Source organism: Numenius arquata, chromosome 16, assembly GCF_964106895.1.
Source record: "Numenius arquata chromosome 16, bNumArq3.hap1.1, whole genome shotgun sequence".
NCBI classification, from domain to species: Eukaryota; Metazoa; Chordata; class Aves; order Charadriiformes; family Scolopacidae; genus Numenius; species Numenius arquata.
This window is the reverse complement of record NC_133591.1, coordinates 17,350,458-17,367,092: the sequence shown is the minus strand read 5'-3', so window position 1 is coordinate 17,367,092 and position 16,635 is coordinate 17,350,458. Positions and strand designations below refer to the sequence as shown.

The 16,635-nt window shown below is 40.9% G+C and overlaps 1 protein-coding gene across 2 annotated transcripts in view; it reads left to right on the top strand.

The window, feature by feature from the left end:
* Window positions 1–16,635, top strand: part of MORC2 (MORC family CW-type zinc finger 2) — a 51,236-nt gene that overhangs the window by 1,038 nt on the left and 33,563 nt on the right. For both annotated transcript variants that reach the window (XM_074159370.1, XM_074159371.1), the window contains exons 2-7: window positions 4,454–4,507; window positions 6,054–6,088; window positions 7,533–7,601; window positions 13,359–13,449; window positions 15,021–15,129; window positions 16,453–16,612. In XM_074159370.1, coding sequence (XP_074015471.1) covers window positions 4,454–4,507; window positions 6,054–6,088; window positions 7,533–7,601; window positions 13,359–13,449; window positions 15,021–15,129; window positions 16,453–16,612 — 518 coding nt within the window. The remainder of the gene's footprint in view (window positions 1–4,453; window positions 4,508–6,053; window positions 6,089–7,532; window positions 7,602–13,358; window positions 13,450–15,020; window positions 15,130–16,452; window positions 16,613–16,635) is intronic.

Sequence of the window (16,635 nt, the reverse complement as noted above, 5' to 3'; positions counted from 1 at the left end):
TCACGTGTGCCAAGAGCATTATTGATCCATTTCTTTTCAGGATGAAGAAAGTAATGGATTTTGCACAGGAGAAGAAACCTAGTAGCAGCCTGGTGTCACCCTTGGGTCTGCATTCTGTGGCTTGGCTGGCAGCGGTTGCATGTAGATTGAACAGTCTGGTGCCTGAAGGTGATGCAGAATACTGAGTCACATTCCTGGTGCTGTCTCTGATTTGTGAAATTCTCATGTCCAGCTGCAGAAAACTTTTTTACAGCTTAGAAGACAGTATGGTAGAGCTCTGTCAGCAGCTTGTGTTTGCCTGCAGAATACCAGAACTCTGGCTGTCTTCATAAGAAGATAATGCCTGTGCTGCAGCAAAGGCTGATGTGTTGTTGCTGCCCTGAAGTATTTATTAAATGTTAAAGCTACTTCATGTTGCCACCATAGTTTCTGTTCTGCAAGTGCTGCTGGTCTACTTCCAGTGTGCTACATGCCTGCAATGCATAACTGCATCACAAAATTGTTAGGAGGAGCTGAAAGCTGATGTGTATGAACAAGGCAAAGCCAGGGATTTTTGTCATCGTGAGCGAAGAGCCTCTTGAGATTATGGGGATCGATGTATAAGCCAAGCACTTAGGGAAGTGCTTGAATGGGAGTGGAAACAATAGAAATCATTTTTAAAAGCAAAGAAAAAGACAAACAAAACACCACAAATGAACCTACAACAAAGAAACAGCTCCCTGTTCCTACAAGAAAAAAATGAGCAAAGCTCCCCCTCCCCCCAAAATTAAAGCAAGAACAGCATAGGGCTTTTAATAATGGAGACTCTTGTCTTTTGGACTGTTCTATCTTGCTGAGGAAAACAATACCATCTCAGATAAATTTCATTTCAGTGCTGAAGATGTTCTCGTAGTTATGGAGATGGAAATGTTTTTAAATGGCAGTTAGAAGTCAGCCATCTAGCTGTTGAGGTGCAGAAGGAAGCCATGACTTATTTTTTTTCCTCCCTTTTTAAGGCTTTCTTTAGGAAAAGTTTTAGTATGTTTAAAGCAGAAGCCCGTTTATCTGGTCCCTGAACTTGAGGACTTGCAGCAGCTGTTTTCAATAGCTTCTTAATGCAGCCATGTCTGATGGTGAATTTCACAGCATGTACCTGAATCACTTCAGTTGCCATATTTTTTTTTTTAATAAAAACACCACTGTGCTTTTCTTGATGAATCGTTGACTGGGGACAGGCTTACTGGTAGGGCCTATAGTGATAGGATGAGGGTAAGGTTTTTAAACTAAAAGAGGGTAGATTTAGGCTAGATATAAGGAAGAATTTTTTTTTATGATGAGGGTGGTAAAACACTGGCCCAAGTTGCCCAGGGAGATGGTAGTTCCCCATCCCCGGAAACATTCCGGGTCAGGTTGGACAGGGCTGTAAGCAGCCTGGTCTAGTTGAAGATGTCCCTGCTCATGGCAGGGGGGTTGGACTGGATGACCTTTAAATGTCCCTTCCAACCCAATGATTCTATGATTTTATGTGGAAGTTCTTTTAGATCCTAGAATGAAAATCAGCTTCTTTTTTAAGATACCTCTGAAGCCATTCATTGAGATGATCACAAACCCACACCTGATCCCAACCAACTTGTTTTTGCATATTTTGAATATTTGTAATGCAAAATTGAAGGAATTTGTTGAAAGTTGAACAGCTGAAATTGGCTTCTAACAGTAGGTAGGATTTAGCTTGTGATTGAATGTGAGGGTTTTTTCTGTTACTAGAAATGTCCTGTTGAATACAGCTGGAGTGGAAGAAGGTCACTTCAATAGAAACATGTTGAGATGACTGGATGCTGGACTTCAGGAATACTAATAATTACAGACCAACATCTTCCCACCCTGCAAGCTCTCCCATTTCTTCTTGTGCATGTTTTCTGTTCTCGCCTGAAAAGGAATGCAGTACTGAGAGGAACTCTTGTTCCCGATGCAGATGACAAACGTTTTCCCAGATGTGGCCTCCTTCAGAACAAAAATGAAGTCTTAGGTCTTTCATTAGTAATTAGGTCCTTGTCTGACTATGCAGGATCAGGAGTCCTGCTGAGTTCAACCAGGGGTGATCCTCTAAGAACTGCTCACAAAATAAGCTTTTCTTCCCTTGGGATTTTATTCCAAATGGTTGTTTGTAGACATATTTGGAATTCATCATGTTCTACAGAGTCATCTAACTCAACCCTTTGTAACCCAAATTTCAATAAATTGGCAGCATTGGATTTCCCTGTTCTGTCCCTTGTCAAGCCTGCATGGAACCGTCTCAAATGAAAGTAGGAGGTTGTAGGAAGGTCCAAGCCAGTCTGCTTCTGCCAGGATGAGTTGTTGCTGAGACCACAGATTTTGATAACACATTCACATGTCATGTCATCAGTTGTGTGACCATTAGTAGCTGTATTTCAAGTTCTCTGTCTGATGGAGGTTACTGTTGCCTCTGATGATGCCCATCTAGCTCATGCTTAAAAGTTTTCAGGTTATGTGCAAGCTCTGATAGACTCCATTTTGCCAGTGGCTTACCTCATGTTTTTTAAACATGCAGGTAAAATAATCCCAAGGGTTTTTTGGGAGGTGGAGGAAAATTGTTGCCAGTTGGATGTTGAGTATTTCAGGTACTTTTGACTGTAAGGCAAGAGCATGATTTCTGTTAAAACTGAGTTGATTGAATCAGGCTAAAGCACTTCATGTGACTTTAATTAGATATTGACAAGATGAGTGTGTTGAGATTAATATACTGAATAGAAGATATTTATAGCGTATATAAGTTTTTGTTAGTGATAAGTAGCTGGAGTGGATTTTGCTTGCTTGTAGCAAGGTTTAGCTTTGCCTGTGTCAGCACAAGAGGTTCCAGTTTTGGTAGATGCTCAAGTTGAGTATGGTGTCAGGCTATGTGGAAATGGTGTTTTCTCTTGCCTCTGTTCTTATCATCTGCAGCTATGTGTTCAGCTATTTGTTCCAATATCTTTCTTTGGAAATCCCTCTTTGTATCTTTTTTTTGCATCTTTTTCCTTAGTTTGAAGCATTCTTTAAATTGTAGAGTAAAAGTTGCTAACGAAGCATGGTTAGTACTTAAATAAACTTCTGGGATGTTGATCTGTGGAGCTGAATAGGTGCTCATAAATTCGAGGGAGCGCTTGAGATCTGTGCACAGGAAATCCTGCCCAAAGGAAAGAACTCTAGGTTTGAGCGTCTGTGGGAGCTTTTTGATTGGGAAGATAATCTTTAAAATGCAGTTCCCTTCTGTCTCCTTGAGAATGGAAATCTCTGTTCTCATGGTTCTAGTGATAACTTTGAAAGCTGATGTGGTTTCCCTCTGATTGGAGCTGTGTTGATGGGTTAGATGTGATGTCACTAAAGATGGATATGAAAGTTCATTTTGTGATTATTAGCGTTATGGACAGCTATATATTTTCTGTGTGAGAAGTACCTATGTATCTGTTCTTTGAAAGCTGAAAATATGATTAAGTATCAATTTCTCTTTGATCACTTGTTGGCCTTTTTGTGTAGTGGTGAAAGCAGGTTGTATGTGAAGATGTTTCATGCAAACTGAAACATACTGATAAAAACAGTTTCTGAGGATTCAATCTCTTCATCGAGCATCCTAGAGTAGCAACAAATTCCAGCAACTGTTTCTCCAGGTCTTGCAGCTGCTGCTAATATTGGAGTCCATGTGGCTCGTTTACATTTGAAATAAGTGTTAGATGCTGGAGATAGGTCACCAAGTTGGGCATTCAGTGGATGTACTATGTTAATGTTGGCAGACAATATATAGTAATGATTTTATTAGCTCTTTAAAGTTTTCTCACCATGTATCTTCTTTCAAGGTTGAGGCACGCAACTAATCGCTTTCAAATGACTCCTGCTTATAAAAGGTGGCAGTGAAGATGCTGGAAACCAAAGATGGCTGTTGAGATTGTGCTGAAGTGGCAGCTGGCTAGATGATTTTAGCACTGAGTTTGGAAGGTGGTGGGGTACAGTGGTGGCAGAAGACTGCCTTTCTCTTGATTAGGAGCATTTGCAGCTGTTGGAAGTCTCCCAGGATCTGGAAGCTTTTATCTGTGTTTTACATATACACAGCATTTAGTTGCCATGAAGAGACCTGTCAATGTGGTGAATAATTAAGGATTTATATGAATTGTTGACTGGTTCATAGGCTGGTTCATTAGGTCAACGATTTTTCTCTGTTGTGTCTGTTTACCATGTGATGTTTTTTAGACCATAGTGAATGGTCATTTGTTGAATCAGATTCCATGGGGCAGCCTGTTCGCTGTGAGTCTCCCTCTGGTAGACAGTAAAACGCTCATTTCTAGTCTGCTGTCAGTGGCAGATGTTAGTATTGTAGACATACAATTGGATGTGTTTAAAATGTGGTTGAGATTCTGGTTTATTTAAAGGTCTCTCTTTTTAAGCGTCAGAGTAACCCTTCTGATTCTGTGTTTCGTTGCAGAACTACTCATGAGTTCTTGTTTGGTGCCCTTGCTGAACTTGTAGATAATGCCAGGTATGTCTCCGAGACTGCGTAATTCCCAAGGTAAATTCGGTTAAGATTTAATTGGCTTGTCTATTTGTTGATCTTGAGCAATTTTCACTTCTAGTAGACTTTACAAAAAATACAAAATAGAAGACTTTGCTGTAGTTTTGTATGAATATTTCCCTTGGTCTTATAATGTCACATCTACCCCCTTGGGGGGAAAAAAAAAGTATTATTCCTGAAAAGGTAAGTTTGATTGAATCGTAGAACAACTCATGTTGGAAGGGAATGGTTAGAAGACACAAGATAGATTTAAGGAAAAAAATAAGTCTTCCTTTTTGTTTAAATAAATTGGTAAAATAGTAATTACTGGAGCTGGGACTCTTAAGATACTTAGATAATTCTTGTTTCAGTATCAAGCATGATGATAGGATGAAAGTGAAATCAGAAGCGGGATGCTGGAAAAATAGAGCAAGAACAGTTAGAGCAATATGACACTGGAGAGGAGACTTGGTATTTGGAAATCACAGGTTTAAAGGCCACACTTCTCATGTTTGCATTTGGGAATCTGGACTATAGCTGTGTCTCAAGCCTTGCATATTTACCTCCTGAGCGTCACAAAATATTCTGATGTGGCATTATGGAAATATTTTGAGGTAATTTTCTATCAAACATGAATTGTCACACTATGCAGTTCATAGTGCAAGGAGCTGAAACTGAGAGATTTCTGTGTAGGGAATCAGCCGTGTGTACGTTGTTGCTGTTTTCACTTTTGCTACAAAATAGTTAAATGTAGCATCTTTGAGATTAATGGATGGCTTTCTGTTAAATGCCTTGATTCCTCCTCTGGCAAAAGAGGTTGGCCACTGGGGAAGGAGGTAGCTGTGCTTGGCTGTAGATACAGCCAAGACAAAGTGACTTTGGCATTGGGAAGTCGGGCTTTATTGCAGCACTACGACTGCACTCTTCTGATCAGCAAACCAAGCGTACGTGATGCTCTACATGGGGGAAAAAAAAAATTAAAAATTGGTTTTGAGAAGGGGACAGTAGTGCTATGTATGCTGCTTTTTCAAATACAAAGGAGGATGCACGGTGTATGAAGGGTTTTACTTAAATGATCTTGTAAGGACGCGATTTCCTATGACAACTTGAATGTATTTGGATGGAGTTTTATGTGGAGTTACTAAACTTTTCATAAGCAGTTTGACAGCAAAAATGTAGGTATTGCTTGTTTCGTACAGGAGGGAGCTTAGAAGTATGTGCTTATTTGATTTCCCCAGCCCCCCGCCCCCCTTAATATGACTTTTTTTAAGAAGCCAGTGATGCTTGCTGTAACTAGGTTTAGTTGTGTGGCAGCAATGTCCTGTGCTGGAGTTTGGGTTTGAGTGGGCAAAAAGTAGAACAATGTGTCTTTGAACTTATCTGTAAGTGTTGACTGACAAGTCGGTCCACAAGACTGACTTGTGGACTTTGATCTGTGCAACCAGTTCATTTTGGAAATTATTGCATGTGCCTGGATTTTAGCTTCATTTCTACTTGAGATTTGAATACTGATTGTCTTTTTATTGCTTTGTAGGGATGCAGATGCCACAAGAATAGACATTTATACTGGTAAGTTACTCCTGCTGCTTCCTTGCATGTCAGCAGTTAACTTGGAGTTAACAGGCTGCAAATGTGTTGTGTACCTGGTATAATAAGAGTGGGGGTGTTTATGCCCAATACTGTGTCCAGTTTTGGGCCCCTCATGACAAGAAAGACATTGAGGGGCTGGAGTGTGTCCAGAGAAGGGCAACGGAGCTGGTGAGGGGTCTGGAGAACAAGTCTTGTGAGGAGAGGCTGAGGGAGCTGGGGGTGTTCAGCCTGGGGGCTGAGGGGAGACCTTCTCGCTCTCTCCAACTCCCTGAAAGGAGGGTGTAGCCAGGGGGGGTCGGTCTCTTCTCCCAAGGAACAGGTGATGGGACAAGAGGGAATGGCCTCAAGTTGTGCCAGGGGAGGTTCAGGTTGGAGATTAGGAACAACTTCTTCATTGAAAGGGTGTCCTTGTTTCAGCAGGGATAGAGTTAATTTTCTTTAGTGACAGCCCTGTTTCAGATTTGGTAGGAACAGAATGTCAATAATGCATATTGTTGTAGTTGTTGCTAGGTGATATTTATAGTATTGAAGGTCTTTTCTCTGCTTCCCATGGAAGCTGAGAAGGAGCACAGACAGAGCAAGGGAATGACCAATGGAATATTCTGTACCATAGATGTCATGCTTGGTATATAAATGGGAGCTGACTGGGAGCAGGAATCACGATCACTGCTTGGGACAGTAAATTCACCAATTTACCAGGTGGTGAGAGTGACTTGCATCATTATTATTGCTATTTTCCTTTTTATTGTCCTATTAAATTGTCTTTATCAAAACCCACAGGGTTTTTTCCCCTTTCCTTTCCCTTCCTTTTCCCCTTTCTCCCTGCCCTTCTGAGGGAAGGGAAAGAGCTGCACCAGCGGCTGCATAGTCCTGGCTGCTGGCTGGGGTGAAACCACAGCAAAGGGTTATTGCGCGTTGGAACAGGCTGCTCAGGGAAGTGGCTGAGTCACCATCTACACGCATTTAAAAGACATATGTTTTGGGACACAGTTCAGTGGTGGACTTAGCAGTGTTAGGTTTATGGTTTGACTCAATGATCTTAAGGGTCTTTTCCAACCTATGATTCTACTGTTTGTCCTGTGCCCCAGTGCCTGTTGTCTTTCAAAAAGCAATACCTTTGCAAATAACTCGGGCAAGCGCTTAAATCCGCCTTCAGCTGAAGTCAGGTAAAGTGAGTAGCTGTTTATACTGGATGCTTAAGAAACCTGCTTTTACAACATACTCTCATAGCATATATCTGCCTACAGTTTAAAGTGCAGGAGAAGTTTTTAGTCATTCCGTGACAAAAATCTGGTGCTCTCACAGCTTTATTTGGCTTGTGAAAGCCTTGTTTGTCGGGTTACTTCTGCCATGAACACAGACTCAATTTTATGGAATTTTTAACTTTTGCTTGTGGCAGTAGTGAATAACTCTTCTCTTGTAGAGCGACGGGAAGACCTACGAGGTGGATTCATGCTGTGTTTTTTGGATGATGGAACGGGAATGGATTCAAGTAAGTGACAGGAAGTTGCACTTGCATTTTCAACCTGAGGTTCCGTGTTATGCCTTAAACTGAATTAACGGCTTGGTTCTGCTGAAAGGGGCATGTTCCATGCCATGTTCCTGGCCCTGCACTGGCTCCTTCGCACTGTGTCATATATCAGACATCAAACTCTTCGCCTCTTTAGTTGCAGAAAACTAATCTGGCCGAAAGAAGATTGTTTTGCTGCATTATAGAGTTGAGTCAGCCTGGCCTGTGGATTTCCAGCACACCAAAGTTGGCGTTGGGGCTGGAGGGAGAATAGTGTAGCCAGGAAAGGGAATGAGCTCAAACTTTGGGCCTAAGTCCTTTCCCCATTAGAGGCTGCAAGTGGTTAGTGTATCTCAGCTCTAAAAAGAAAGTGTGCTGTGGCAGGAATTGAAAGCTTAGCTTTGAAAGGATTTTGCCATTGTTTCATTATTGGCATTGTGATTGAGATCACTACTTGACAATATAAAATCTTAGGAGTATGAGAAGAATATAACAAATGTACTTCTTCCTTGTCATAAGAACTGATGTAAATCCGTGTTGCATCTAGCAGGAGAAAAGCCTTCTTGTTTTGCTTTGGCATCAGTGAACAGCACTGTCAACCCACACCACCTTCTTTGTGTCTTGAAGCCGAGTAAATCCTCCTGTGAGGAGCTCTCTGCTGTGCTGAAAAGTTGGGCTAAATTGGAAGGTTTTGGAGAAGGCAAGAGAGACGGGTAAATAGGCATAGACTAACATTTTTTTCTTATACCTCAGTACTTTAAGATCCTCTTGCGATATTAAGTGCTTAGTTCTGTTTATTAATGCTTATAAAGATATGTTAGCATCTTTGATATGTAGATTTGTGACCTGAATGAAGGAGTTTAGTTTGACTTCTAGATACCTTCTGTGTATTATCTGGAATACAATTAAGGATGCTGAACAGGTCTTCTGAGAGTACTTTTCTGTCGCCAGTGGAACTGAAGGAAGCAATTAAGCCTGATCCATAAAACAAGTTCAGAGACTTAACTGTGGCCTTCTCACAAGCCTTTGGATCAGGAAGATGATTTTCTGCATGTCTTGAAAACTGCATGTTTGTCTCTGGATTGAGAGCAGAAGGTGACAAATGTCTGTTCTAGCACTGCAGAGCCCAAATAGCAGCTTTTACACTGTTGTTGCTCCCATATTGTTGATTTTGTGGCAAAGTGGGATTTAAGTATTGGCTAAGTATTAAGTTGCTTATTTTGACTGATTTTTCTGCTAAATCTTCAAGGATTTTCACCTGACTTCAGTAGTCTGAGATACTCGGTAAAGGAGACTGGCAGGTACTGTGGGTAGTAGTGGTATTTCACAGTGCTATACATCGTATATTGCAAATACCATATAATTTATGTCCTTTGACTGTCTTGATGCTTTCATCAAAGTATCATACTATATTGGAAATTATTTATTTATTTTATTATTTTAAATAGGCTGTGAAGTCATCTTTACCCCTTTCCAGGACATTGCTTTTCAGAATATAAAATTGGTATGCAACTTTGCTTTTACAAAAGCCCTTCTTCATTTTCAGTAGTCTGATACGTATTGTTTTGATGCAGAGTCTAGCTCTAGTGATCACCTCTCGGCTTCAACACTGGATGGTCATAGTAAGCTTGATAGGCATTTGAAAGTCACTTGACCAAGGGCAGCCAGGTGGAAACTCCACTTGCTGCACTGTTTGCCTGTCAACATGGACAAAAGTGGCCAGGGAGAGTCTGTTATTCCAGCTCCTTACATGAGACTCCCTCTGCTTCTATCCCTAGCTGTAGGGGTCTGAATTTTAATTTTGCATAATGCAGGATCTATCGGTTTTAAAGACATCTAGAAGATCTCTTATGTGAAAGCTGATTTTTAGGAGATCTCAGCAGAAGACCTTTTATTGGAATTTTCTCCCTCCTTATTTTGTAAATAGCATCAACATCCATACAGACCTTCCTTCAACAGAAATCATAGAGCTTGGGAGTGTTTTATTTTTCCACATGATAATTTTAATTAAGGATTATTTTCCTTGTACGTAAAGCTGACATGTTAAAAAAAAAAAAAAATACATGACTTGCTGTAGTGCTGTTCGAGCCCACACTAGCATGTGATCTTCCTGAGCACACTGCAAGGACAGCTTAGAGGGCTGGATGAGGCATCATCTGGGAGGATGAATAAATGAACCCAGGTATCCCCGGGTGCTTTCACACAAAGGGAGGAGCAGAACAGCTGAAGTGAACCATTCCATTAACATGGTCTCTGTGTTACTCTGTCCTGTTGCTGTTCAGTCGCATTGGTCTTGTTCTGTGTTGGACAGTTGTAGATTTGTCTGGCAAGCTGTGAAAAACGAAGAATGTATAAGTGAGGCAAAAGGCCAAATTTAAGTGTTCTGTCTGATAGCTTCTGACTGTCAAACCTAATGGCAGCTCCTCAACTAAAATTAGTGAAAGGTGTGATTAGCGTTTCTTAAAATGAGCTGTGTTTGGCAATTGAATCCTACTACAATTCCATTCAGAATTTGCTGAATAGGCTCTCTTAATGATCACACTGGATTGTGTGGTCTGAAGATCAAAATATGTTTGTACTCAAGCTGCAAACATCTTATGCTATAGAGTCATAAGTTACCAAAAGATCTGAGGATTCAGTGATGCTACAGTACAGATTTTTTCTGAAAAAGCATCGCATCCCACAGGGAGATATTAGCATAATAGTGCTAATCCAAAAGTTTGGCTTTTTCATAAGGGACTAAATAGGAGTCAATTAGAAAAACAAACAGTAGATCTCATGCAGTACATCTTAGGTCAGGATTTCCTGTATTGTTAGTGGCATCGCTACTGAGGATACTTAGGCTTGAGGATTTTACCTACTGCTTGGACTCTGAAGGTGCTGCATGAATTTAATGAATCAAAATGTAGGTTAAATGATTCAATGCATCAACTTGTAGGTTGAAAAAGTATAACTGCTAATGTAGAAAGGGATCTGTAATTGCATTCTTAAAGGACTGAAGAAAATAAGTCTTTAACTTGTATTTTAGAATCATGTAAACATGGAACAGCCCAGGTTGGAAATGTCCAACCTTTCATGGGAAAGGGAGCCAAGATGAGATGATTTAGCACCCTGTCTTCTTGTGTCTTGAAAACCTCCAGTGATGGGGACTCCACCACATCCCTGGGGAGGTTGTTGCAGTGATTGTTCTCACTCTAAAAATTTCTTTCCTGTGTTGAGATGAAACCTCTCCCAGTGCAACTTGTACCTGTTGCCCTTTGTCTTTTACATGTGGCTCCTTGTGAAGGGAGAGCCTTCATCCCCTTTGTAGCTGCCTGTTAAGTACTGGAATACTGTGATGAGATTCCCCCTGAGACCTCTTCTCCAGGAAGAAGCGCAGCTCCTTCAGTCTTTTCTCACAGGGCAGGTTCTCCAGCCCTTTGATCATCTCCTCCTGTCCACTCTGTGTCTTTCTTGATTTGAGGAGACCAGAATTGGACACAGTATTCCAGTTGCTGCTGGAGAAGCATGGAGCAGTAGTAATGTTCCTGTAGCGATGCCCTTGTGGATGCAGCCCAGGATCCCATTTGCCTTCATTGCTGTGGGCAAGGTGGGGAGGTATGGCTTGTGACGCAGAGCAGGCGGCTGCCCATGGTATGCTGTGTCAGCCACCACATGAGCTGTAACAGCCTGCCTGTCTTTCAAGAGGATGCTCTCTTGCTCTGTCAAACGGCTCTGTCCCCCAGTTCTTCATCCCAAGTGTCTGATGTTTCTTATTAGGAAACCTTTTCTCTGAGCCCTTGATGCCTTTTCTTTGGCTCTGAAGATCAATCTGTCATCTTGAGCAAGTTCCTTTGGATTGTTTTTTCTCTTGTCTGTTTGGCACAGATCACATCAGTGTCCTTTTTGTTGCTAGGGAGTTTGGTTTTTTTTAAGTCTAGTAACTCTGAGACACAACGAAACAAAAACAGTGTGACTAAAATAGCCTTGAGTGAAACTCCCTCCAGAGCCTTAACTCAAAAAAGCTGGAAAAAATATCATTTGTACCTTGATTCTTGGGAGGACTTAAAGATTAAATCTCTCCCAAAGACAGCAAGCCTGGAGCAGAGAGATGCTTCCTTGGTCCCAAGTAGTCCCCTCTGCTCGGCATCATCTTCGTCCCTCTGCCTGGAAAGAGGAATCTCTATAGGGTGATTTTAGGCATCCAGCATTGAGTAACAAACCATATGGTCACCTTTTCTGAGAGAGGAAATGCTTTGGACAATTACTCTTTACCCTTTTTAGGCTTCTCAAAAGTTTTCTTAAAAATAGTTGTTGATACAACTTTTTGTATAGCAAAAGGGTTCCAGTAGCCTTCTCTTCTATTCTGACCAGCCTTTAAAACTAACACAGAACTAGTAATAATATCATCATCATCAATATCCTTAACCAGATCTCAAGTATGAGATAATCTAATGTTTTCTTTGGCTAGAAAATAATATAGTACGCTGAAGGAAAGGAAGAGGTACTCTCATCCAGTCAAAAGTTTGTTTTGAAATAGTTGTGAACTTCTGTTATGAACATGCTGAATTGAGGCAGCGAGGTGCTTGCACAGTTTTTCTCCTGTATTTCCACCTTGTAATTTGTGGCTTTAAATCTGAATGTCATTTTGATGCCCAACTCGGTGATTTCATGTTACACCAATGATGTTGGTGTACTGTACTAAACTGTACTGTAAAGACTCGCTGGCAGTACTAGTGGACCTGGGCAAGTCTCCTGTATGCTTAAATCCAGCCCGTCCACAGGCTTAGCCTCCATGTAGCTGGGTGATGTCCTGTGCTCCCTCACAGCTTGTGTACACATTTGAGGGCTGTAATTGTTGTTAGGCTTCCTGTTCAGGCACTTCGTGTTCCTTGTCTCTGGAATTGTTTCATTTCTCCCGGTAAACTCTTTGGTGAAATGATTGTTATCTCTTGGGGGAAGGAAGAGGAATTGTTCTGACCTATGGATGATGTTAAGAGGCTTTATCCCTTGAACAATAGAAAGGCTTGAACTAAAAATGACAGGCCCTCTCAGTGTAAAGCCATCATGTCCTTTCATTTTGTCCTGTGCTAATAAAATACTCCATTAATTGCTGCAGTACTCGCTAGTCCTGCCTTTTCACCCACAGCTGTCCTGCTGTCAGTAGTCCAGCAATCTGCTGCGAAAATTAGCTTTTGTCTTACTAATGCATTAATTAATCATAGTGTTCAGTTGAATGCCATGAAGAAAAAGTAATGTTTATCCCAAATTCAAGACCTTTTCTACAGTACTGACTTATGCTCTAGTGCCAGTGGTTTGGAGTCCGTGGTGCCAGCAGTACACACAGTGTAGCAGAGTCCCAGTGTCTCAGGGTATGTTTTGGTTTATGAGTGTGTTGATAATTATGGTAGACACAACAGATCATCTTGTGGACATTTCTTTGTAAAGAAATGTCGTTGTGCAAAAAAGAAATGTCTTTGTGCAGTTTGGGCAGGGCGCTGAGCTAGTCTGAAACTTAAAACTCTTTTTGTCAGCATAATGGCATCTGTACAAAGCTTCTGATAATGTAAATACCGTGGAGCAGTGTGTATCTTAGAGGACTGTATGACAGAGCTTCAGAATGAGACTTTGGCTTGGGCTTCTGGCCTCTTCTATGCTATAGTCTTTCTGTTCTATTTACGGTGGTGGATAAGTTTATCTAAAAAATGTATGTGTCTGTATATTAAAATAAACTTTTTTGTTCCCTGTCTCTTGTTCCAGATGAAGCTGCCAGTGTTATTCAATTTGGTAAATCAGCCAAGCGATCGCCTGAGTCAACTCAAATTGGGCAGTATGGGAATGGCTTGAAATCGTAGGTATAACAAAAGCCAACCTCCTGAAATTATGGAGGTTAAGTTGACATAGTAAATATGGTTTTAGTTTGGAGGTGTACATCTTTTTTTCCAGAAGGTAAACAAAAAAAAGGCAAATGAAATCTAAATAAAGATACCATGGTTTGGTGGACAGGAGCTCTGTGAAGATCCACTGTAGTTCTTCAGTGGCAGAGAACTCTGTCCAAAGCTGATGACAGTGTTTTGCCATTATGCTTGCATTATGCAGAGTATACAGATCACAGCTGGGGAAAAAAAAATGAAAGAGCAGGAAACAAAACCCTAATATGGCTGTGGCAGGAAGATAGTAAAATTGGAGCAAAATAGTGCTGCAGCCTCTCGCTTAGGGAAGTTGTCTGGTACAAGTCAGATGGAATTAAACCTCTTCTTTTTTTCTTAAAAAAAATGCATGGAGAAGAAGATGAATGATGGAGGGAATGAGAGGAGGGATGGGATTAAGTAGCAGACAGAGGTGGGAAGGAAATCTTATTGGTTGGAGGGGATTTGCTGGGAAAGGGAAAGGTGCTTGCTGTGGTGAACTGATATCATTGGGAAAGTTAGAGAACTTTTATGGCTTACTCTGATTGGCTCTTCTGCTTTATGCTGTTCTATGTGGCTTGGTTATTTATATGCATCCTGCTGGGGAAATCTGTGGGACTCTAATCTGGAGGGAGAGAAAAAAGGGGATGTAAGGGATCTTGAGATACTATTAATCAAGCTGCAGTGCAGGACAGATCCCAGATCCTGCCTATGCACTTGCAGGACAGATCTCTGTCCTGTTCTTCAACCTTGAGCAAGAGGCATACCATATTACAGCTGAAAAATGCAGACTGAAGCCTAAACATACAAAATGTGAGCTTTGGTATCACATTAAGGCAATCTAAAGAGAACTGAATTGACAGAACAGTAATCCTTCCTTTGATGCAATGTTAATTTTTCTCTATTAACGTTTTTTGGATGAGTTGGGTAAAAGGATAAGAAGATGGGGAAGGCACCGTAGGGATAGGAGAGTGGGGAGGAAGATGGGAATGTCCCTTTTTGTGAGAACTATCTGCTAAGTTGCATTAGCTGAAGTGTGAGTGGGTTTTTTGAGTTAGACGTTAGGAAATAAATTGTCTGTCTCTCAGCTGCTATTCATTCTGTGTACAGCAAAAAGAAGTGCACATTCACTTTCTCACTTATGTTTCTACTCATATATTTGAAGGTTATTGTCACATCTCACCCTAGTCATCTTCTTTGGATTTAAAAATAAAGATTTTTTTTAAAAAAAACTTTTTATGTAGTGTGAGCCTGGAAAGCTGCCCTGTACTTCTGCACATTTTAATTCTAACTAGTGTTAAATGTTTTGAAACATCATGAAAATGTCCAGATTAAGATGCCTTTTGAAAGGAATGAAGTGTTTAGAGAGAAATGGTAGTTGCTCTTTAAGCCCTTCTGCCTTACCTGGTTTTGGCATCTCATAATTGAACATAATAGGAAGAAAACTCAGTAATGTGATCTGCTTTCTAGAATGTGCATCAGGTGTAACATGCAGCCTGAAATCTGTCTCTAGGGGATCCATGCGGATTGGGAAGGATTTTATCCTGTTCACGAAGAAAGACAACACCATGACTTGCCTCCTCTTGTCACGGACGTTCCATGAGGAAGAAGGCATTGATGAGGTTTGCATCTACTTTGTCGTAATGAACTAATGTGGTGAATGCTTTCTCATCTGAACTTTTGCAGCTCTCACATAAGTGTCTGTGTCAGTGTTGGTTACGCTCTGGTGTATGATTTTCTCAGTGTATGATTTTTCTCTTGGTCATATGCTTTGTAGGGGTTCTGTAAAGTCATCAAAAGATTATTTTTTCTTTTCCTTTTGATCTTAATTCTGTTTGAGAGGTCTCTCTAAACTACAGCAAGTTTGAAGGACATGTTTCAATCACTTAAAGTTGCGTATGCTGAGTTCAGGACGTGGCCCAGACTTCTTGCATTTTCCTTTTCCCACAAAATTTGAGTTTGAGATGCATTTAAATTTATTGCTCTGATTTGATTTTCTGTAGAGAACTAAAGGTGTGAAGGTGTGATTGAAGCTGCTACCCACAGGTCATAAACTCCAAACATGTCTTTTCTTTCTGATCATCTGTTTTTTTAATTAAAAACCCAATGTGGTTCTACCTATTGAAAACTTACTTATTTTAATAGATAATTCAGGCATTCTTGTTCTGTATCCAGGCTCTTAACATGGAAGTATTTTTGTGCTCAAGCACAAGTACTTTCCAGGCAAGGCTGATAATAAAAAGCTTTAAATTTGCACTGGGATAGTATCTAAAGCATTTTCCATTGTGATAGTGGAGGGAGCTCTACAAAGAAACTGTTGTGGAAGCAGTGCTTGCTAGTGGCAGCTGATGGCTGAAGCAAGTTAGGAATAGTGATATAGTTCCCACAGTGGCTCTGGAGCCAGAAATTCTGGTTTGACCTCAATTCTAGAGTGAGGGTGGGATTCGCTGTCCTTGATAGGCAGCTGCAGTCTATAATTCTATCTGTGTTTTTGTTCTAAATGACAGAGAACACAAATAACCATGCTGGAATTCTGTAAAAATAAAGAGGTCAGGATAAATATAAGTGAGGGATATTTGAGTTCAAGAGAAGCTAAGCACAGATGCTGATGCTTTTAAAGAAGCAAGGTTTGGGTGGTTTTTTAGTATTATGAAAGTTGTTACAAGAGGAGGGGAAAAAAGACCTGAGTGTGAGTAGCCAGTACCATACAGGTTACTTGGGAATGGTTCAGTCTAAGACTAGATGTTGTAGGAAGGCAACTCGGAGACTGGCAAAGAGAGGTCCTCAAGCATTTGACAGATGTGGAAACCACTGAAAAGCTAGGAAGGACTCGTGCAGTGACTTAAGGGTCTGTTAGAAGGGGTAAGTTGCTTGGCCATGATACACAGAAGGGGCTGACTGAAGTGGCTGAGCCTGAGTCGCTCTTCCTACAATGCGATTTGCAGGTCATTGTTCCCCTGCCTACCTGGAATTCACGAAGCCAGGAGCCTATGACTGACAACATGGAGAAGTTTGCTATTGAGACAGAGCTAATTTACAAGTATTCCCCATTCAGATCAGAACGGGAAGTGATGGAGCAGTTTAATAAGATCCGTGGGGAGAAAGGTATGTATGGACGATGCTGGTCA